The following is a 24,054-nucleotide window of genomic DNA, read 5'->3' on the forward strand; positions in this document are numbered from 1 at the left end:
AATAAACTGCTTTTATCTGAAATACATCTTTTTTTAACATTATAAATGTCTGTCACTTTTGAAACACTTAATGTTTCTTTGCTGAATAAAAGTTTTTTTTTTTTAGAATGTTACATAAATAGAAAAATTACATAAATGCTCATAATCTTTCTCCTGTTCTAGAAATTTCAGTATTTGTTGTAACCTCAGGATGCTTTTATAATTGTGTGTATTTTGGAGAGTTTGAAGGTGACAAATAGAAAATCTTCATGGTGGGTCTCAGTACAGAGACATATCCGAATGTTTGTAGGCTGGTGGTGAGGACAGGTGTCGGGCCAGGCTGGGCCCACATGTTGACGCTCCCCAGGGAGAGCAAAGGCGGCTGAGGCCTCCCTCCCCCTTTTCAAGCCTAGGCTTCTCTCTTTGAATGGAAGAGGAAGAGTGGGGGTGAATGGCAGGTGATCCTGTCTGAGGACCATGAATAGCCCTTCACAATTTTCTCTGGCTTCATCTCCACTGTTCTGATCAGAGATACTAAGCATATCTTATAGCCATTCTAGTTATACAACAAAAAACACAGTAATTACTTAATAGTGGAGTAGTAAAGGGCATACTGGAAAGCTTTCCTATGAATTTTACTAGATAATAGTTCACTACAGCTGTCTAGATAAGTGACTTTTCTAATGGTGATCAAACATTGACTCATATACCTTTGTTTCACAAGTTCTATAGCTAGTTGTTTAACATTAAAAGCTGAATATATCCATCCTAGTATTATCTCAGCAGTTTCATATGAAAGAAAAGAAGTCATGATACAAAGTCAATTATTTCAGGATTTATTGTATGAAAAAATATGTATTTCTGGCCTTGTGACAAACACAATACATAAACATATATACATTTATCTTTCATAAATACACATTATTTACAATCCAATTAAATAGTAGGAATATCTCAGGATATTGTACAATATTGCATTGTTAAATAAAGAAAGACCGTATAAAATATAAAAGTATCTATTTGGTTTAAATGGTTTAAAAAAATTAAAGAAACCAATGCCACGTACAAAAAAGGAAAGAAAAAAATTCTACTCCGTTAAGAATCTTGATCTTGCATTTTTGAAAAAGACCCTAATGCAGAGGTTCACAAAACCAGGAAATCTTGACAATGATGAGGCTATCAGTTTGAGCCAACTGGTACTTTCGAGCCTTGGGAATGTCGGAAATAGCTTAGCAGCAGTCAATGTTGACAGGATGAAAGCTGTACACAACAGCATCCATCATGCACTGCTGGTTAAACAATTTGTACCCAAGTCAACCCAAACATTTTCTGTCGAAAAACATACTCCAGCAGAGTTTAAAAAAAGTTTTTTTTTTCAGTGTTTCTAAGGAGTACCTTTTCCATTGAGCTATAACACATTAAAAGATGAGGCACTTAATTAAGATTGGGTTTGGTTCGAGTGAACATCACTGATAGTCAGATCCATTGTAGGCACTAAGTAAAAGTCATATTTAACTGTAGATTCCGAAGACAGTTGTTCACATTGTTCACAGACGAAACAGCTTGTTTCGATATCTTTGATTGCTTTTCATCACAGATCCGTTTATAAATAGCATTTCGAACCATATCCCAAAAATTTTAACATTTAAAAATTACTCCATAGTCACAGTTCCAGATCCTTCAGCTGCACCTCCTCCACCCATAAGGCTGATTGATTGGGCTTCATGTGATTCACAGAGTGAGATGAACTTCAGGATGCCTGTTTGCTTCCTTTTCAAGCCTTGATTCTTCTCAGCTCTTCCAGAGAGTTCTGGGTCTTTATGTACATTTTAAATATGATTAAATATATATGAATTCTTTTCGGGTCATTTAAAAAAAAAAAAAAGAAGGAAAAGAAAATAGTGCAAATAATGCAAGTTGTTCCTCAAGTCTTCAAGTCTCTTGCTTTGTCTTCGCAAAATCATTGTCCATATCAAGAAGTAGTCATTTTACTCAGCAGCATGAATAAATAAATAATAAATGTAGATATAATATATATACTCTCTTCACGTCTTCCTTTTGTCCTTTAAGACTGTAAACATTTTAGGGTCAGGCCCATTGGTGATTGAGGTACTCCAGATTGATGAATACTGTTAAACCTGAGAAAGAACGGAAAGAGAATGTGTTAACGCATGTCCTTTCAAAGCATCACACTGAAATCATGATAAATAACAATGAAAGCACTTTAAAAAAATATGTCTGAAGATGCTTACCTCAGTAGCAAATACACATTGTTCTATGTGTTCAGGAATGATGTACACAGGATGATACACTCCCTCTTTTGGATAGTTCAGTGGTGGAACCAGTAATGTAGATTCCGAGTTTTTCCTAAAATGAAGAAAACACATCAACGTTAGTTTTGCATATTTATGTCAAGCAAATAATAGACCAGAAACTAAGACCAAAAGAAAGCAAGACAAAAAAAAAGAACTTACATATCTAGTTTGTTGTTTGTAGGTTTTTCGTCAATGGTCATATTGTAGTCCACCATCTTTTGCTTGTAATTTGATTTGTCACTGGAATGAGCGTCCACAGCGGTGGATCTGAGTGCCACATCTTTATTGGACACCTTAAACGGACCACCAGGAATAAGCAATGCCTCCTTCTCTCGGTCTAAAGTTGAAGTCGGGGTCAAAGAAACGCGGTTGTTGACAGACTCCAAGTCGTTGCGCACGGTGGTGGAGGTTGGTTTGTGACCTTGTCGCATCTGTCTCAGGACCACAATGGTGGCGCAGACCACTAGAGTAAGAGTGATGAGGCCTAGAGTGAATGAGACCACCAAGGCCGCTGGAATAGGAGGGCTGGCCACAGGAGGCTTGTCTTTATACTCGCATTGTGTGCCCATGAAGCCTAGTGGACACTGGCAGACGGGCCCAGAGAAGTGGGTGTAGCAGGTCCCTCCATTCTCGCAAGGCATGAGGCTGCAGGCGTCAGAGCGGATGGCGCAGTTTTTGCCTGAGAAACCAAGCGTGCATGTGCAGGTATAGCCGTTGATGCCGTCCACACAGGTGCCAGCATTCTGGCAAGGGTTGTTTGCACAGTCGTCAATGTTGATTTCGCAACGTGAGCCTGAGAAGCCGGGACGGCATCGGCATGTCAGTCTGTTGCCTAAATCGAGACACTGGCCACCTTTAAAAAAAGGGAACACAAGGGAACCATATTAAAGCATTAGCCTAAAACTGAGGGAACTGAGGGAGTAAACCAGGGCGAGTAATCATAACCCTTGGGAAAGCAAGTCTATTGCTTTATGACAGCTCTATCTCACCATTCATATCAGTGTAAGAGCCTCACTGGCGTCTGTTCTATCATGCATGAGTAGTACGTCACGCACAGTGGATGCATCTCAAAACAAAAAAAACTGAAGGTTCAGCATTTTGCTGGAGGCGGATGAATGTTTTGTAATGTTTTGCATTTAGGACTGAAGATAAGGGGAAAATATGCTTACCATTAGCACAGGGGTCGCTGCTGCATCGGTCGATTTTCTTCTCGCAGTTAGAGCCCATGTAACCAGCAGGGCAGCGGCAGAAGTATCCACCGGTTCCCTTCTCCACACAGGTTCCTCCATTGAAGCAGGGTCCGTCGGCGCATGTCATAGCGCTGACCTCGCAGTTCTTCCCGTAGAAGCCTTGAGGGCACGTGCAGGTGTAATCATTCACCAGATCCTGAGAAGAAAACCCAAAAACCATTAGCATTAACGTCCGAGCTCCTCCAAGGACAAGACTCGAGCATAGTGTCGCAACCGCTTGCTTACGTTGCAACTGCCTCCGTTCTTGCATGGGTTGCTGTCACACTCGTTGGTCTCGATCTCGCAGGTTTTGCCGCTGAAGCCGGGCTTGCAGATGCAGGTGTAGCTGCCCTGACCGGTGTTGGTACAGGTGGCGTCGTTCATGCAGGGCTTGTGATTGGTGCAGAAGTTCAGATCCTCGTTGCAGAACAGGCCTCCCCAGCCTTCCTTGCAAGTGCACTGAAAGGGCTGGTTGCAGGTGCCATGCAGGCACCCCGGGTATCGCTGGCACTCGTCGCAGAGGGGGTCCTGCCACCCGAGGCGGCACTTGCACTCACCAGGGGCCTCACAATAACCGTGCTCCTTGCTACAGCCAGACGAGCAGATGGCTGTTTAAAAAGGAGAGGGAGAGAAAGGGGGACATTAGAATGACTGGGCATCGTAAAACAACCCCCCTTCTGGAGGCTCAGGCACATCAAGTATTTGTTAAGTACTAAACTAAGCAGCTGGGACTCGCACAAAAGAAACACATGCCGTCTTTTTCACGGAAGGCAGAGCATATTAGGTTTCAGCGCATGTCCTTGTTAAATCATGCTCTTTGCTTCTATTGTTACAGTGAACAAAAGCAACTTAGACGTTTTATGTGGCGGCAAGAAGCCGTTGAACTTGCCCGCCTTATTTATTTATTTATTTATTTATTTTCCCTGCAAATGTTCGTTAATCTACACGCAAATTATTACGTAGGCTACAACACTTACGTTCCGCGCAATAGTCGCCTTTCCATCCAGGCAGGCAAATTCTGTTGCCAGCGGTGTCACAGTTGAAGTGGCCAAACGCATCGTTCCGTGGGCGGCAGAAATCCGAGCATTCCTCGCCATGGTAGAATTCATCGCACACAACGCGATAAGAAAAGCGCAGTTGGCTTTGCTCTCCAAGATGCACGTCCTGGGACCAGTCCTCGCCGATGCCGAGTCTTCTTCTGGTAGCCAAACGGCTGATCATGTTGTTGATGTTCTCTGAAATAAATAAAACAAACTGTGTGGTAACATTGATCTGGAGGTAACAAATACTTGTTGTATTAAAACTACGCAGGTGAGGCAAAAGTTGAGCGCATACCTGTTGACTGGTCAGAGGACTCTGCGTTCCAGGCTTCTATTATCAACGAGACGATTCCCTGTAAAGCCAGAACACTCTGTTCAATATTACTTACATGCATTAGACATGCGTGCGTGTATAGGCTACATAAATATGAACTGATAATGAATAGTAGGCTATGGCTTTTTAAGCTAGCCTACTCACCGGCCACTTGAAATTAAAAGGCACGCGGATATGCGCACTGCTGGAGATGGAGTCTGCGCTGAATATTCCTGTCATTCCAGTGCCGTAAGTGCACGGCGGCTCTGGTAATATGATGTCTTGTGAGTGCTTCAGGCAAACACGGAAAAAGATCTGGCAGTCACCGGACCGTTTACACACACTGCTTGTGGTTGTAAAAGAGTGCACTTTCAACTCAAACACACCGGATGATTCCGCCTATGGAAATATAAAACAGGACTCCTATTAGCACGCTGTGAAAGCACTTGCCAAAGGAGCGGCTTACATTCAAATAAGTGGGAAATACTCACCAGACGCGCTGGTAACAAAATTAAAAAACACGTTAATAAAACACGAGCCATTTTGGATCTTCTTGTCTGCTACTGAACGATAGCAGACTGAGAGAGTAGTCCGATATGAATGTTTGTGGTGGTATCCACGATTTAAGAAAAAATAAAAAAAGTAGTTAAAAATATCGGAATTCAAAGCAAAATGACTTAACTATTTAAAAAAATCTTAATGTTATCTATGTAGGAGCTTACAAAGCAAAGAGAAACAGATATCTAGCTCTAAGGGACTTTGGACCCGTCAGTTAGTGTGTGGACTACTGCGTGTGTGCTTTTAAATATACAGCCAAGAGTAGGCGTGGCTTATGCGCAGCTCATAAATGTGCTTTGATGGATTTAGCCTATATGATCCCCTGAACATCATGACGCTTAAAGTTCATTTTATAGTTAAAGAGATATTAGAGTACAACATAAACTGTACATAACACAGGCATTTGGAAACTTAAAAGTTGACTAATGTTGACAGCAACCTGACAATAGTTAAATATTAACACTCTTATTATATTATATAACATTTACTAAGTGAATTCAAAAGATAAATCACAATTTATCGGACATTGCTCTGCGTCTTGTTCCTGAACTTTTTTTCTAAATATATCTGGGGCCTAATTAAACCTCTGCCTCTTGTCATATATTTAAGGATGTGCGTTTTTCTCCTTTTTTATGTCAATTTGTACTAATTATCTTATTCTTTAAAACTACATAGGCTACGATGTTTTCTACGATGTCACGTGCCACGCATTTTTGGAAAAAAACGTTTGTTTTCGTCACCGATCGCGGAAAGGGGGTGTTCTTGGGTGGAGGGGATTCGCACATCCCCTTTAATTCAGCCCTAAAATCTGTAATTGTTCTGACGCGTGTGAGTCGTTAAACCGGCAAGCGCTTTATTGTGCCCTGGAAAGATCCGGAGGGCTCTTTTGTTATCTTGGGTTTGGATTGTGGGTCTTTGGTAAAGAGGCTGAAATGGTGGGGGGTTGCTCAGGGCATTTAAGATCGCAGATAATTGCTTTCTGGAGTAAGAGTGTGTGAAGGTGTAATCGGAGGGGGCTCTCGCTACAGCTGTATGATAATCCAACCTGCGCACTGTGTTTGCGCTTCGCTTTCTTGATATAGCCTAGCCTGTAGTATATGTAGGCCACACACACACACACGCACACGCACACGCACACCCACACACACACACGCACGCACACACACACACACACAACACATCACCTTGTCACCAGGACACGAACATATGCATAATAGGATGTTTTCTTATTTACTGATTTGTTTATTATAATTAAAATAATCAATTTCTTATATAACTTTAAGGTTTATTAAAATGCGCTGAATTAGAGCACGCAGCAGCAGGTGTTGAAGTATGCGAGCAGAAACTCAAAATTAAGAATTGCAGGTAGCCTATTCCATTTGTGAGTTAATTTAAGAAAGACAGCTTCTGTCGCACTACCGGGCCATGTTGAGGGTAAACAGAGGAGACACGCGCGAACAATGCGCAGCAAACTGTTGCTCGTGCTTTAGTGAGTCTATTGTGATTCTAATGAGAGCAGCGCGTGCCTCCGCTGGCCCCGTCTTTACCCCAGGCACGCTTTGCCCACTGGACGGCACCATATGATTAGGTGGTTAAGAAGGGCTGCTATTGTTAATTTATTGTCGGACAATTATTAAGACAGTCTGGTTTCTTGGCTTCTGATGAACACAAGGATGAATAAACGAGAGTTATTATCCGTGTAAACAAGAAAACTGTCCCAGCAAATAAACAAATCATGGAGTTTGGTTGAATAACACACTTGCATACAGCGGATATGTGGTTTAATGCAACAATATAATGGATAATATGTCATTTGTTAATATACCAACCTATTTGAGTTATATTTGTATATTTTAAGAGTTTATTTGCAAAAAAAAAAAAAAAAAACATAACACCGTTTTTATTAATTTTAAAAAATCATGTTTTTTATTGTATGTTTTTATTGTGTTTTATTGTTAGTTAGTTGAGTTATTTGTTTTTGCTAATTAACTTTTCATTTGCTTTAAACTGTATTGATAACACAGGTGGAAGGGAAAAAGACTTTCCAGCAATAAAAAAAAAGTCAACTAAATAACATAAAATGTTACATAAACTCTAATATACACTCTTAAAAATAAAGGTGCTTCAAAAGGTTCTTCACAGCGATGCCATAGAAGAACCATTTTTGGTTCCACAAAGAACCATTCAGTCAAAGGTTCTTTAAAGAACCATCTCTTTCTTACCTTTTTATAATCTGAAGAACCTTTTTTTCACCACAAAGAACCTTTTGTGAAACAGAAAGGTTCTTCAGATATTAAAGGTTCTTTATGGAACCATGTAGACAAAAAGGTTCTTCTATAGCATCGTGAAGCACCTTTATTTTTATTTTTTGTAGAGTGTAGGCCTACAAAAAAAAAAGTAAATAAATAAAATGCTAACAAGTGGATAACATTTAATAGGCTATGCTCCTTTCGCCATAAATTATAAGACGATTTAAACTTTCTTACTAATAAAAAACAATTTTAGTATTTCGGATACGTATTTATTTGTTAAATGTAAAGAAGAATATAGGCTTAACATATTAAAATGTTACTTGATAATGTTTATGTAACATTTTATGTAAACAATGTAAATGTTTGTTTATTGCTGGAAAGAGTATAATTTTGTTGAACTACAAGTCATCTGCGGCCTAATCAAATATCATAGGCCATATATAAAACTACTACAATTTAATTTTTTTTTTACCTGCCTGTCACGTGAGTGGCCTGGCCACGCTCGTATTGATGCGCGCTATATGGGGTACATGTTCAGCAAAATAGGTGTCGTGTGCTCATTATGTTCATTCGACTAAGAGAGAGTGATGAGGGGAAAGCGGGGAAAAGTCACAAAATCAATAGCCATCTGGCTCAATCGAAGACGTGCATGGTGCATCTCTGATGTTTCCTGATATAGGTGGATGATAGATCAAACTTACACGAACCCCCTTTCCCCCAGGGACATTAATAAGTGTAATAAAGTCACCACGGTAATGGTTTCATCGCCTGGTTTTGCGGCTTACAAAATTAAGCACTAGATGTTTTGCTTTGTGTGCCAGTGCTTAACACTTTCCCATCCACGTGTCTCACATCCAAACGGTGTAAGAGCCGTCGCTTTGGTTGGGATAAAGCGTGTCTGTAACTGGGTGCTAGTGAATTCTGGGGGGAGGAGGAGGGAGAATTGGCACATGGGGCTGAAATGACACATGGCGACAGTTATAGTGAGGTGTTAGCCAGTGGCAGAAGGCGCATCCATAAATGTGAATTGGTGCTCCTCTGCCAAGGTGTGAAGCGCGACACGCGGTGCTCGACGCATACCGGTTCCCAGGATCCCTGCACGTGCGCGGGGCTCCGAGGCGTCACTTTATTCGCATGTCATTTGTTCACACCTTTGGGAAACAGTCTGGTGGGGTTAAACTATGGCACTGGCGAATTCATTTAACAGGTCAGCGAAAACTTTGTACAGATGTGCTAAAGTTGAGAGCATTTTTCCCCATCATAACTAGGAACCTAGATTTATTCGGGACAGGTCCGTTTAAAGTGCATGAACCGAAGGATTTTTATGATTTACAGTTCTATTAGTATTGAACTGCCTACAGTACGCAACATCGCAGACTAATATTACTGAATTAGGTACTCAGATCCGCGAACGAATAACTCTTATGAGCTGGTTCTTTTTAGTAAATCAAACACATACAGTGTTGATCAGTATAGTGCGATAGTTCAACTCCCGAGCGAATGACTCGTAAGAGTCGGTTCTTTGAAATGAATCATAGACATACAGCGTGGCTCCTGACTCTTACGAACCGGTTCTTTTTATTGAATCAAAAACACTTAAATCGGCCGGAATTGTTACTTACTAAAGGTATATCCTAATCTAAATTATGTATTTAAGGCTCGTCAGGCTTTGTTGTTGGTTGTTGATATGACAACGTTTAGTTAAAAATATTCATTGTAATTAGGCTATTTTATATAGATTAATGAAATGTCACCACATTTTTGTTTTAATGTTTTCTCAGTGGTTGGGAACAATTGTTGGACTCTCCGACTCTGTTGGTCTCGTATCCCTAAGCAAAACATAGTGTGGTTTTGCAAAGGCCAGACAGAGGTAACAGTGAGGCCATAATGGCACGTGTCTTCTGTCAAACGCAAAGGTGTGACATTGACAAAAGTTTAACACTTAGCATTCTGTGTCTCTCAATTGCCTCAAATTGTGTGTTCTGAAGCGTGCTGCTGCATCAGCTCGGTCAGAGGTTATCCGCATTATGTTGATATGGGTGTGTTATTTTAAGTGCACAAAGATCGAGTTAGAGGGTTGAAGTTAATGAAATAGATAAATTTATTTAGTACTGGATTCTAATTCACTCGAGACAAACGGAGAAACACAAACAGTCTAAATAGATTTGAACGTTTTAGTTAATAGTTGATATTGGTAGAGTATGCAGTGATTTCAAACTTATAGTCGCCTATTTAATATTTTTTTGGAACAAATGACACACTATAAATATGAGTTAAATTCAACCGTTTAATTATTTTAATTCTGGTTATATTATTAAAGAAATGTGAAATATTTTAGCTAAAGCTAAACATTGTTTACCGAAATAAGTGCTGCATCCACTCCATATGATTTACAGTTCTATTAGTATTGGACTGCCTACAGTACGCAACATCGCAGACTAATATTACTGAATTAGGTACTCAGATTCGCGAACGAATAACTCTTATGAGCTGGTTCTTTTTAGTAAATCAAACACATACAGTGTTGATCAGTAAGTATAGTGCGATAGTTCAACTCCCGAGCGAATGACTCGTAAGAGTCGGTTATTTGAAATGAATCATAGACATACAGCGTGGCTCCTGACTCTTACGAACCGGTTCATTTTATTGAATCAAAAACACTTAAATCGGCCGGAATTGTTACTTACTAAAGGTATATCCTAATCTAAATTATGTATTTAAGGCTCGTCAGGCTTTGTTGTTGGTTGTTGATATGACAACGTTTAGTTAAAAATATTCATTGTAATTAGGCTATTTTATATAGATTAATGAAATGTCACCACATTTTTGTTTTAATGTTTTCTCAGTGGTTGGGAACAATTGTTGGACTCTCCGACTCTGTTGGTCTCGTATCCCTAAGCAAAACATAGTGTGGTTTTGCAAAGGCCAGACAGAGGTAACAGTGAGGCCATAATGGCACGTGTCTTCTGTCAAACGCAAAGGTGTGACATTGACAAAAGTTTAACACTTAGCATTCTGTGTCTCTCAATTGCCTCAAATTGTGTGTTCTGAAGCGTGCTGCTGCATCAGCTCGGTCAGAGGTTATCCGCATTATGTTGATATGGGTGTGTTATTTTAAGTGCACAAAGATCGAGTTAGAGGGTTGAAGTTAATGAAATAGATAAATTGATTTAGTACTGGATTCTAATTCACTCGAGACAAACGGAAAAAAACACAAACAGTCTAAATAGATTTGAACGTTTTAGTTAATAGTTGATATTGGTAGAGTATGCAGTGATTTCAAACTTATAGTCGCCTATTTAATATTTTTTTGGAACAAATGACACACTATAAATATGAGTTAAATTCAACCGTTTAATTATTTTAATTCTGGTTATATTATTAAAGAAATGTGAAATATTTTAGCTAAAGCTAAACATTGTTTACCGAAATAAGTGCTGCATCCACTCCATAAAATCACTAACATTAAATCATTCACATTAATTTCTCTATAATTGTTATATTTCTATTTAAAAAACTGGGCCGAAATAGTGCACTGGTAACAAAACAAAACAAAAAGATAAGAATGATTAATAAATAAAACTAAAAATGCATTATATTAAAAAATAAATCAAGTTAAACACAGTTCTGAGAATTGCAAAATATCAACTCAGAATTCTAAATAAAAGTCTGAATTGTGAAATATAAACAGCTGCAAGAATTGCAAGATGTAAACACAGAATTGTTTAGTTTCTCTCATAATAATAATTGTATTCCTCAGAATTGTGAAACAGGCTTCGTTCTGAGAATTGCAAAATATCAACTCAGAATTCTAAATAAAAGTCCGAATTGTGAAATATAAACAGCTGCAAGAATTGCAAGATGTAAACACAGAATTGTTTAGTTTCTCTCATAATGATAATTTTATTCCTCAGAATTGTGAAACAGGCTTCCTTAACATTGAGTGTTGCACTTAATCTACAGTTTCTTCTAAAAAAACACCTTATATAACTATCTGTCATATAACAAATTATGATTATTAATAAACTACTGTACAAGTTCATAATTTAAAGCATCATAGCTCAAGCTGATTTGCTCTGGATGAGACCTTTAAACAGAAAAAAAAAAATCCATAGCAAAACATTGCACACACATTATGTTATGGTCTGTTTATTGGAGATATTCTGGGTGTTTCACAACAAAAGCAATACAAAGAACATTCCACAAGTACATCCTCAGACATGATGGGCCATTTCTGTCATGAGAAATAGCACCAGATTGAGCTCTTTATTTGACAGGTTCTCCTCAACACACTGCAACAGTATCACCATGACAGCACAAACACAAATCCAAGGTTTCGCATCATGTGACGTGTGCGGAGCAGACATTTTCAAAAAGTCTAATATCAGGCTATTGCCTACAGCATCAGTTATGGGTTTGAAATAGAATCTACTTGATGGAAACAGCATCAGTTTTTCAGTTCACATGGAAGTTCTTTGCTCTTGCAGAGATAAGGGAGCCAAGAAGTGGATAGAAACTAGTCCAACCACTCTGAAACAATTTCTATTCAGTGAGATCATACATTAGGGCACCATATCTGTGTGTCTGCTGTCCAGGAAGTGCTATTTTCCACAGGAATTGAACGTCTTTTGGAAGGTAGCATCTCTTCAGATGTTTTTTCCACACATGCCCTTCTGCTCCCGTTCTTCCCTCCCTCCCACATACACTGTCCACCTGTTTTGACTATGACCCTCATCTCAATGGCTGGTCACAGTCCGGGTGGGACCGTATCAGGTGGGTGTGAGCAGGATGAGTCCTCACTGCTGCTTCCGGGACCAGAAACGACCTGCGATGGTACCTAAAGAAAATCCCTGTTTCTTCTGTTGCACAAGCTCCGAAAGTCTCTGTTCTTCTTCCTGTATGTGCGAAATATTTATGTTGTATTATTAAATACCACTAAATATGGCATCTGACAGGCAAAAAGAGATGTGATGAGTACCTCTGCAAGCTGCGCTTGTCTTCTTTTGAAGGCTTCAATGGGGTCTTCCTCATGGGCATAGTTCTCTAGTACTGAACGTACATCCTCCACTCCGCTGATGGCTATAGCTATAGAGATCAAATGATTTGTACAAATGAACAATAATCCAACAACTCCAATTTGCCCAGAACTCTTCTCTCCCACATGCATACTCACTTTTAAGGAAAGCAGCCAAGTCATAGAGCGTGCGATCCTCGGAGTTGCCATCCCACTTCCGCAGCGCCAGGCCATTGAAAGGCTGTAGACCGAATGCCTCTCGCTTACAGTCCACCACAATGACTTTAGAGGAGTCTCTGTTCAAACAAGACACGTCCTGCAGGACAAACAATTAGTGTCATTAGTGAATAACATTTAAGCATATGCACCATATTTACCTACGAGGTTATTTTGGTTATAACAAACAAAAAAGGAATTAGAAAAAAGGTTTTAAAAGATGTTTAAGATGTAAAAACAAACCTAGATTTAAACCTCAAACAAAAATAAAAAATATTGCAATAAAATAGCAAATTAGACAAATTCAATTGTTTAATACGTTTAACAAGTTAATGATTTTATATTAGTATAATTTTATACAATTATATACTTGATTTTTTAATGTATTAAATATCTAAATATAAATATCTAAATATATATTTGATTAAATATATGAATATATTTATATTGTTTGTTTATAATTCAGCGCCATGTCAGCTACCACAGCTTTTCTCATGGCGATAACAAAAATAATGTACCAAAACAAAGAAAAATAGGTACATAAATAAACTATATATAAATAACAAATGAAAACTCATTTTATTAAAATTTCTTTGATAATATATATGGTCTCACTAAAAATCTTTTCTCAAAAATTAAAGAGTTAAAACCATCACAGTTCATCAAAACATGCTCCAAAGATATTGCACTTGAAATATTGCTTATTTCTGTTGCTAACATTTTAACGATTTAATATATATATATACAAAAAAAAATGAAGAATATTAAAATAGAAAGAAATATGTAAAAAATAAAATTAAAAGGATAGTTCACCTAAAAATGAAAATTCTGTCAGTAATTAATTACTCACCCTCATGTCGTTCCAAACCCGTAAGACCTTCGTTCATCTTCAGAACACAAATTAAGATATTTTTGATGAATTCTGAGAGCTCTCTGACCCTCCCATAGACAGCAGTGTAATTACCACGATTAAGGTCAGTCTGTTTACGTTCAGAGGATACTCTCCAAAATGGCGCTAGGGAAACACGAAGGAGACGAATTGTTGAATAAAGTCGTTATTTCTGTTTTCTTTGCGTACAAAAAGTATTCTCGTAGCTTCGTAAAATTACGGTTGGACCCCTGATGTCACATAGGAGGGTCAGAGAGCTCTCAGAATTAATCAAAAATATCTTCATTTGTGTTCCGAAGATGAACGAAGGTCTTACGGTTTTAGAATGACATGAGGGTGAGTAATTTATGACAGAATTTTAATTTTTGGGTGAACTATCCCTTTAAGAATATAAAAATGTAAATAAATATGTACAAAATTTAATTAAGAATATAAATAGAAATATGAAGTTATACAAATTAAATTATTTAATATATTTACATTCTATATAATCATATTATATATAACTTTCTTTTTTCATTTACATTTTACTTTGCATTTTTAGACTTATGTATCTGTATAGATATTTAATAGTGCAGCTTTTTTTTTTAATGAGCAACAGCAATGTGATAAAAGCCACACATAGTGTGGTACAGTGATTTTACTATGGTTAAATCCCCAAAACACCCCTTACTTGTGGTAAAATCATTGTAACGCTCTGCCTCTTGTGGATTATTGCTTCAAGAGCCCTGCCATCTAGTAAACTAGCTGCAGTCTACTTATCCCAGCTATACATACAAATTGAGGTTAAATGTGACCTTTCTCACCCCTGAACGTTTGTGTGACACTGATGCGAACCATATTTACACCTATGCATTTGTGGAGGGGTGCAAAGACTTAACACCAGCCCATTGGCGCGCTCGCCCGCTCGCTCACACACACACAAACACACACTATCTCCGGGCCAGCTGTCTCAGTGGTGGTCCTACAGAGCAGATGGACAGGGACGCTACACTCTCTCTATCACTGAGGTCATCAGCATCCCCCCTGAGGGACTGAAAAAAAAGTTGCGTGTGCAAGAGAGATGGAGGGGCCCCGAAAGGAAAGCCCTCATGACGGCGGCACACTTCGTAGCATTTACAATAAATTACCCGCATCTGCCTCCCAATGAGGGACGCCCTGAACCCCACCGGGAGCGAGAGTGTGTGTTTCACTGTATTTGTTATTGAGTGTATGAGCGTGCATGTATAAATAATGAGATTTTTATGGATTATAGCTACACGCGAACTTAATGGGGTCTAAATCGCATTCAAAATGTGAAATCTAATGGTAATTAGTATGTTTATGTAGCTAGTGTGTATTTGTGTGACCAGAGCCGTGTAACGCAGCTGGGTGTAAGAGTGTCATGTTGCCGAGTCTCTCCAATTCCCCAGGTAAAACATTGAAGCACGAGCCGGAGGAAGCGTGCCGCTAACTATATGCACGTGCCACGCTACGCACCTGCCAATCAAAGTCCGTCCCGCCCCCTTTCTCTGTTGGGGGTGGGGAGCAGCAGCATCTACTGGTGTCATATCTGTACCAAATGGTTCACAGAAAGGCTATCTTGGGAAACTAAGCACAGTTGTGTTTTACATAAATACCAGGGAACCTTTCCGTCATGCATCACTCAAAGCGATCAAGTTCATGCTGGCCCAAAATGCATTCTGCTGCTTTTGCATTCACTTTTAGTGTCAGTCTTGTGATGGCACCAGTTTTCTTCAAACTTCGCATTGTTTTTAGTAAGTGTACTAGTCGTTAATTCAGTTCTTTAGAAGACACACTTATCTGACTTTGTTTGCTCCTTCCCTCACCCGCTTCTGAGAGCCAGATGGGAGGTGAGGGAGGAGGAGAGGAGGGGAAGCGGAGAGAAATAAACGTGGGTTGGCAGAAGGTGGATGGAGAGAGAGTGCTGATGGGGGTCTGGTGGACAAGGCCAGACAGGCAGTGGTGAAATGCGACCGGAGGGAAGACCTATTGCGCAAATATGTACGATTAGAAGCAGCTACGAAGTAGTGTGAGTGTATGAACTGCAAATCATTTCGGATCGGCTCATTAATGACGCATTAAATTTAAGAACATTGTTAAATGTATTCTTTAGCAAATTCATTAGCAAATGAATATATATATTTTCATACTATACATTATAGGGTTGTGCCGATAGACGATAGTATCCGCGTTTTTACAGTGTTGCGCGTTATAACCAATCACACACGATTATGCTGAGCTTATGAATGCAATGGCCAATCAGAGGCATTCAGAGGAGTCACTGCTGAAACATCAGTTTTGTTGTTCAGAGCGCACTTGCTGACTGAATTCAGCTCGCAAATTCTCATCATAAACAACAAAGTGCAGATGTACGTGCAATGTAAGAATAAGAGGTTTATTCATCATACAGTGTAGATAGCTTCACTGATTATAATGGGAGTGTTTTTTAAAGTGCATATACTCGCGCTAGAAAGTCAACGTTCTTTGGTAATGTAAATGTTCTTTGCTCGTTTTCTGTAGCTGCTTTTTGAATAACGGAGGAAATGTAAGCCTTCATCTGATTACCAGAAATATTAAGAAAAACATTTTATAGGGCCCTATTATTGTTTTTTAAAAAAAGACCCTATACCCTATAAAAAAAGAAAAAAGAATAGGTTTAAAATACAGGCCTGTGGCTCTTAATTTCTTTTTAATAATTCGCCATTTGTAAACTGATGTTTACAGTTTATTTTTTAGAAATATCAATAGCATTTGTATTAGGGCTGCATGATAAATCGCATGCGATATTTAATGCGCATCTTGTCAGATAATGTAATCAAAAAATTGAGAATCAAATCAAGAATCGAATCAAATCGAGAGTTTGCGAATCGGAATCGGAATCGAATCGGGACCCAGCCCTAACTAATACATTATAATACTGTGTAAATTTACTTAACTTGTTTTAGGCTATTAGCAAACATGTTCTGCAAGCTTAAATGCAATATCTTAATAACAGTATTTTAACAACATTTAATTTAAGAAATGTAGTTAAAAGAATTACTTTTCAAAGTTTTATACAGTACAACATTCGGGGTAGGTAAGATTTTCTTTTGTTTTTGAAAGATGCCTTTTATGCTCACCAAGGCTGCATTTATTTGATCAAAAAACTTCAGTAAAAACAGTAGTGTTGTATAATATTATTACAATTTAAAACAACCGTTTTCTATTTGAATACGTTTTTAAATGTAATTTATTCTTCTGATGGCAAAGCTGAATTTTCACCATCATTACTCCAGTCTTCAGAGTCACAAGATCCTTCAGAAATCATTCTAATATGCTGATGCTAGTGATGCAGAACTTTTTTCCCCCCAGAGTTCTTTAAATAGAAAGTTCAAAAGAGCAGCATTTAAAATAGAAATCTTTTGTAACATTATAAATGTCTTTACTGTCACTTTTGATCAATTTGATGCATCCCTGCTGAATAAAAGTATTAATTTCTCTAAAAAAAAAAACTAACTCCAAACATCGAACAGTAGTGTATAATGAATAAAATAATATACAATGCAACATGCGATACTGTAATATGATTATGGATGCTAAAGTTAATTTTAAAACTGAATTTGAATTTGTAAACTGTAATGCAATTGTAAATTTGATCTTAAGCGTTGTGCACCATTCATAAGCCTAATGAGGAGAAAGCTTAGGTAACGACGGACGGCCTAACGAAGAATAAAGGAGGGGAAGAAACTGCTATTGTCTTGGGCTGTTGAGAAAATAAAAAATAAAAAGCACATAGCAGTGGGGAAATCAATGCACGAACAGAAGGACGGCATGCAGAAGAGACACAGGGGGCATCGCGCCATAATGTTGCCCGGGTCACTCAGGAGAGGGGATCCACAGGGCGGGGATCTTGAGCAATAAGATCAGACCGTACTGTATTACATACACATGGAGGAGCTTTACTCAAAGCCATTTGTAAGAAATTAGGAAGTTGGCAAATACATGTCTGTGAATCAGGATTGCAGCATTTTGAAACTTCACAGTTCTATGAATTGGTTTCCCCAGAACATGTGCACTTTTGTAAAACCAAACTATCAACATCTGTACAAAAATACATTACAATTTATGGTCAAATGAGCAGCGTCTATCTGAGGGCAGTGAAATATTTCAGTGTTTCATGACATATGGCTTATCTCAAATACTGTGACTCAAAAGACCCACGGCCATGTAGGGGTGAAATACCAGACAGCTGAATTTTTTTACGGTAAGTGGCGGACACTGTTTACAGGAACAGAGAAGTGTCCTAAATACTGAGAGTGAATTTGCGCACATCACCAACAAAGCATGATATCGAGAAACAGATGTATAGACAAGCAGATTGTGCAGTTTACCTTAACATGGTGGCCCTCCATGTAGTGTGTGGCATCTCTGAAGAGCCGGTACATCACAAATCCTTGAGGGTCTATACTGTCAATCAAGGGGAACGCCGTCTGTTCACACACAAACATACGATATTGTGTGTTCAGGAATCGTTTTTATGCACATTATGAAATGTATTACAATGAGAGATGTAGTTCATCCAAAAACGAAAATTTGCTGAACATCTAGTCACCCTCAGGCCATCCATTCTGTAGATGAGTTTGTTTCTCCATTGGAACAGATTTGAAGAAATTCAGCATTACATCACTTGCTCATGAATGGATCCTCTGCAGTGAATGGGTGCCGTCAGAATGAGCTGATAAAAACATCACAATAATCCACAAGTAATCCACACCACTCCAATCCATCAATGAATGTCTTCTGAAGTGAAAAGCTGTGTGTTTGTAAGAAACAAATCCATAATTAATTCATTTTAACGTTAAACCATCACTTCTGGCCAAAATACGGCTCCATAATCCATAATACCACTTCCTCTATTGAAAAAGTCCCTTTTGTCCCCTCACAAAAAAAATTCATCAACATATTTGTTTAGAATTTTTTTTGGACTGTTTTCACTTGTAAACAGTGTTTGATCTGTGCATATGTCTTTCCTGATTCAGACAAGACAACTTTTTCACTGGAGAAAGCATTATTATGGATAGAGGACTCATATTTCAGGAATGGTTTGAAGTTAAAAATGTCTTAACGATGGATTTGTTTCTTACAAAAAGTTTTTCCACTTCACAAGATGCTGATTGAAGAACTGGAGTGGTGTGGATTGTGAAGTTTTTATCAGCTGTTTGAACTCTCATTCTGACGGCACCCACTCACTGCAGAGGATCCATTGGTGAGCAAGTGATGTAAAACATAATGCAGTGGAATCATGATATCTAAAATCCCTTCTTATATCATATTGAGCCATCAAATACTGTCAAAAGCCTAAATTAAAAATGCTAGTTGCTCTAAAATTTGTGAAGCAGCCCATCAAGACAGTAGATGGGCCATTTTTACATTGCTGAAAAGCTGAATTGACATTTGCATGCATTAGAATAAAACAAAACAACAGCAGCAGCAACAGCAAATGGCTCTTCAATCAAAACAAGGCTCATTTGCATGACTTTACAAGTGTGCCACACCAACCAAACAACAGCAGACACACACAAACACTAGCAGACTAAAGCCGAGCACAAATGTCTCAATGATGGCATCAATCAGGAAACATTATATTTGAGCACAAGACTGTGTGTTTGTAGAATCAACAGACAAGTAGGTGTGCCACTGTACCCAAAATAGCATCTATTGTAAGTGGGCCCAATGTTCAAGCAGGGTTCAAGAAACTTTTCCTTTTAACTGCAATTGAAACGGTGTATGCAAAAACAAATAACAAGCATTTCACACTTGCATTATTGTGGTAAATAGGCAGTCCTCACCACCACTGAGACTCACCATGCCCGTCTCTGATGTGAAGATGACTATCTCATAAAGTGGGGCCAGTTGCTGGAAGAGGTAGTCTATGCCAGGCCTCTTCTTAAAACGCCAACCTGTGGCCAACTAAAGGGGAAGAGGAGATCCAGAAAACATTAAAACACCATTTAAAAAAAAGTTTACATGTTTATATAGTGTTTAGAATAAATGTTATATAGCAGAATCATTTTCATTAACAATTTTAATAGTTAAGAATTTGTTTTTATTTATATATATATATTTTATTGTATTTTCATTATAATATACATTTTAATTAATCTTTTTTATTTACTGTTTTAGTTTTTAACTGGTCAGTTTGCATTTCAATTTACATTAGTTTGGGGCTTGTAAATTTTTGAAAGAACTCACTTTTGATCCTTGCTGAATAAAAGTATTAGTGAAGACATTTACAATTTTCTATTTCAAATAAATTCTGTTCTTTAGAACTTTCTATTCATTAATCAATCTCTAAAATGTATGTTTTTACAAAAATATAAAACAGCACAACAGCAGTTTTCAACATTGATAATATTAAGAAATATTTCTTGAGCATCAAATCAACATATTAGATATGATTTCTGAAGGATCATGTGACACTGAAGACTGGAGTAATGGCTGCTGAAAATTCAGCATTGCGTCAGAGGAATAAATTACATTTTAAAATATATGCATATAAAAACCAGTCATTTTAAATTGTAATAATATTTCAAAATATGTTTTATCCTGTATTTTTCACTAAATAAATGCAGCCTTGGCGAACAGAAGAGACATATTTGAAAAACATTTATATAAAAAAAAACAACAAAAAAAAACTTTCTGACCCTAAACATTTGAATGGTAATGTATAATATTTTCTTTCAAAATACAGTGCATTTATCTTAATGCATTCAGTTGTTGTAAAAATAAGAAAAAAACAAAACAGAAATAATATGTAACAGACTTTTGCTATTAGCAGTGTTTTGCTCATAGGTGCTGTTTCAGATTTCCTGAGCGTTGTTATTTAATCTCAAACATCTTTAGACGTTCCATCTGGAATACATTATTAAACAACCATGCTGTTAAACAGCCTTTCTCAGTCATTTACTGGAAAACAAGAGCGTGACTATTGCGATCATCTGTCTTTAAAATAAAAGCATAGCAAAGAAGCATTTTTCACGTCAATTCACTGTTAAATGTCTTTAGTCAAGTAAGTTGTATTTTAGCATCAAACTCTTCTGTACTGTGAGCTACAACCCTACTTTTGTATCGTTTAGAGTAACAGATACTTCAATTGCGCTTTTATGTGGCACTAAACACCTATACCTCAGTATACATGTCACAGTCAGACAAAACCAAAAAGTACGAGTACAGTCACAGACAAAGCTTCACTTGAGGTTCAACAAAAATCACTGTGCCATGCACCACGGTAACAGTCTGCTGAGGGGTGTCAGGTTACAGGTCGGCTATGCTCCACCTGTCACCTCTGTGTGGCCCTTCCCTCACAGCTGGCCAGGTAGAGGGAACAGAGGGGAGGAGGGTGCAGGTAAAGGAGGCGACAGGTGGTTGGCCCAAAACAGCGTTCCAGATTGCCTCATATGATTAACAGAAATTGATAAGGATAGTAATAAACTGACTAAGGGTTGTTTAATAGTAAATCAAACCGATCAAATTGAGACAGTTTATTGTAGTCTGGGTCTGAGTGCACAAAAATACACATTATACAGCACTGCACATAAAGAGCGTATGTACAGAATACATGAGAGCAGGCGCAGCTGTGTTTAGTTTGGAACAGGACAGGGCCTGCAATTAGGAGCCAAACACGAAAAGTTTACTAGGGGTTCAATCTAACCAATCTAGTTTTAAGAATCATTTCATGATAGCTCTATAAATATAGATCTGAGAATGTGAAGTCTATGTCTCGCAGCTCAAGGTGGCTCATTGGGACGGGGAGTTGACACGGTCTATGGTGTGAAATGCTGAACTCCATCTAAAACTTTATAAAGCATTTTATAATTATTGTACATGCAGTGTGGAACACTGTTCCAACTATTTGAGATACAAATTGAAATGACAAAAAGAGTCACATTGGGCGTTGGAAAAATTACTAGAAATAAAGACTGGAAACAGGCTTTCAGAATTTTTTTCCCTCATATTAATTGTACATTTAAAAATGTATTTCTCACAATGAAAGCCTATTAAAATTGAATTAAAGGCAAAATGAAGGCAAAACAATTTACAGAAATATCCAATTTACACTACCATTTAACAGTACGATTTTTGAAAGTTTTTGAAAGAACTGTCTTATGTTCACCACGGCTGCATGTATTTGAATAAAAACACAAAAAACAGCAGTAATATTGTGAAATATTATTATAACTTAACTGTTTTCTGTTTTAATGTTAAACGTGAATGGTAAATGGTGGTAAAGCTGAATTTTGTGTCAGATCCTTCAGAAATCATTCTAATATGGTGATTTGGTATGCAAAAAACATTTCTGATTATTAATGTTGAAAGCAGTTGCGTTGCCTAATATATATTAGGAAACCGTGATGCATTTTTTTCCAGGATTCTTTGATGAATAGAAAGTTCAAAAGAACAACATTTGCCTTAAACAGAAATCTTCTGTAATACTATAAATGTCTTTACTGACAATTCTGATGAATATGTTGTATCTGAATAATATATATAAGGGATGCACTGAATGTTCGGCAACCAAAATTATTCGTCCGAAAATAGCAAAAAAAAGCTCTTTCGATGTTTCGGTGTGTGAATACGTGAAAAGACCAAATAAACTGTACCGAACAATGACATGACGTGATCAAATAGAGGCGTGCGCCAATGCAGCAAACATGTCGGCAGTGTGGAAACATTTAAAACTGTCGGAGAAAGATGCAAAAATCAATACAAGCACCGACAGCGAGAGACTGTTTAGGACTGCATCGCATGTCTTCGATGAGAAGAGGAAGGGTGATTGTTGCTGGTTACTGTATGATGATTGAAATCGCGAAATGGCCTTAAACAATTAGTAAATAAACTGCAGAATATGTTTTCTAATACACGCACGCATTGCTTGTTTTCAAACAGCGCTGCATGTTCTGCTTGTTAGCCAGGGTTCAAAGTCCAAAGCGCAAGGAAAATCTGTGCTGAAACTCGTCAGTTGCTCAGTAATATTTTAATGATTTTTTACAAGGCATGTGACAATGCGATACGTGCGACAAACATCTTGCCAAATTCGTAATGAGAATCATTTATAAATCTGCTGTTGTCAACAAAAAGAAGCACTGAGAACTTCCTGCGGGTTTCTTCCGTACCCACTGTATATACACACACACACACACACCCCTTTTCGAAACTTTTAAACAGTAGTGTGCATTGGTCTTTCCTCATTCCTTAAATGCAGGTTCTCTCATGGTTATTTTAATTGAGCTGACACCTACCGACCACTCAGGATGGAGGAGGACGTCGGTGAGCTCCAGCACTAGAGTGTATGGAGGCTGGTAGTAGGGTTCTCGCAGAGGGTCTGGAAGAAGCTTTGGGCTTGTGGGCTCGATGATCATCTACAGAGAAGCAGAAAGAAAACATTTTAAATCTCAGATTCTTTCCTATGCATAGATAGATGGGAATATTTTCAGCATCCTCTAACCTGTCTGTAATCTTTGAAATATTTAAAGGTTCTTCTGAGCTGCTGGATGACAGGAACATCTAGAGGACAGAGAAATCATAGACTGGTAAAGTCAGATGAATAAAATATTATTCATGTTTATTTTAGCTCCTCAAATGCCTTCCAACTTACTAGGGCTGGGTAAAAAAAAATATTGATTTCTCGATTTTAATCTATTCTCATTTTCACGAAGTGATATCGATTCTTAAATTCGAAAAATTGTTAGTCTAGCCTGTTTCCAGTTAATGAACGGAAAATTGTAGCACGCTTCCCATCCATATAATTCGCAATAATCATTGTGCCTTGTTATTTTTGATATAACAAAAGTGGCAGCGCGAAGCGAACGTGAACTGATCATGCCCTCCGCTTTAACCAGTTACAGCAGGAAATAACATGAATGAACGTTCGAAGGTATGTTAAAAGAAAGAGTACAACTTACCAAAATCCGTATCCTATCTCATGTAATCACTTGATTAGTGTTTCGACCACGGAAAGATGTCAATATAACAGCTTGTAAACAATGTCACATAACGTCACATTTAAAAATATATTCGGTGACCATAAAACCATTTGTCAGCTAGAGAAATTAACTCTAGAGAGGAGCATTTTGCTAAATATATGCACTATATAACACTTCCTGCGGGTTTCCGCCAAAATAAAAGTTTCATCAACATTCATAAATGTTAGTGTTGTAATTTTACTGTTGGTCTGTAAAAAAAAAAAAAAAAAAAAAAAAAAAAAAAA

The 24,054-nt window shown here is 37.9% G+C and overlaps 2 protein-coding genes across 3 annotated transcripts in view; both read right to left on the bottom strand.

Annotated features, from left to right (window-relative positions):
• Positions 1–1,094: 1,094 nt before the first annotated feature.
• On the bottom strand, positions 1,095–5,647 carry dlc (deltaC). 2 transcript variants are annotated; one of them, XM_016452894.1, is made up of 9 exons: positions 5,368–5,647; positions 5,042–5,275; positions 4,859–4,916; positions 4,501–4,758; positions 3,770–4,131; positions 3,464–3,680; positions 2,454–3,147; positions 2,232–2,346; positions 1,095–2,117 (listed from the first exon to the last, which is right to left on the bottom strand). In XM_016452894.1, exons 1-9 carry the CDS (start codon positions 5,416–5,418, stop codon positions 2,112–2,114), a joined length of 1,995 nt encoding a protein of 664 aa, XP_016308380.1. In that variant the 5' UTR covers positions 5,419–5,647; the 3' UTR covers positions 1,095–2,111. The 2 variants fall into 2 exon arrangements, with proteins under 2 accessions (XP_016308380.1, XP_016308379.1); XM_016452893.1 differs by having other exon boundaries at positions 4,859–4,934.
• Positions 5,648–11,819: 6,172 nt separating this feature from the next.
• Positions 11,820–24,054, bottom strand: part of timm50 (translocase of inner mitochondrial membrane 50 homolog (S. cerevisiae)) — a 40,945-nt gene continuing 28,710 nt past the window's right edge. The window contains exons 5-11 of the mRNA XM_016452895.1: positions 23,293–23,351; positions 23,087–23,206; positions 19,653–19,757; positions 18,179–18,277; positions 12,860–13,016; positions 12,665–12,771; positions 11,820–12,581 (exon numbers count right to left, since the gene is read on the bottom strand). Coding sequence (XP_016308381.1) covers positions 12,483–12,581; positions 12,665–12,771; positions 12,860–13,016; positions 18,179–18,277; positions 19,653–19,757; positions 23,087–23,206; positions 23,293–23,351 — 746 coding nt within the window. The 3' untranslated portion in view covers positions 11,820–12,482. The remainder of the gene's footprint in view (positions 12,582–12,664; positions 12,772–12,859; positions 13,017–18,178; positions 18,278–19,652; positions 19,758–23,086; positions 23,207–23,292; positions 23,352–24,054) is intronic.

The sequence above is a fragment of the Sinocyclocheilus anshuiensis genome, unplaced genomic scaffold, assembly GCF_001515605.1.
Source record: "Sinocyclocheilus anshuiensis isolate Anshui unplaced genomic scaffold, SAMN03320099.WGS_v1.1 scaffold1144, whole genome shotgun sequence".
NCBI lineage: Eukaryota > Metazoa > Chordata > Actinopteri > Cypriniformes > Cyprinidae > Sinocyclocheilus > Sinocyclocheilus anshuiensis.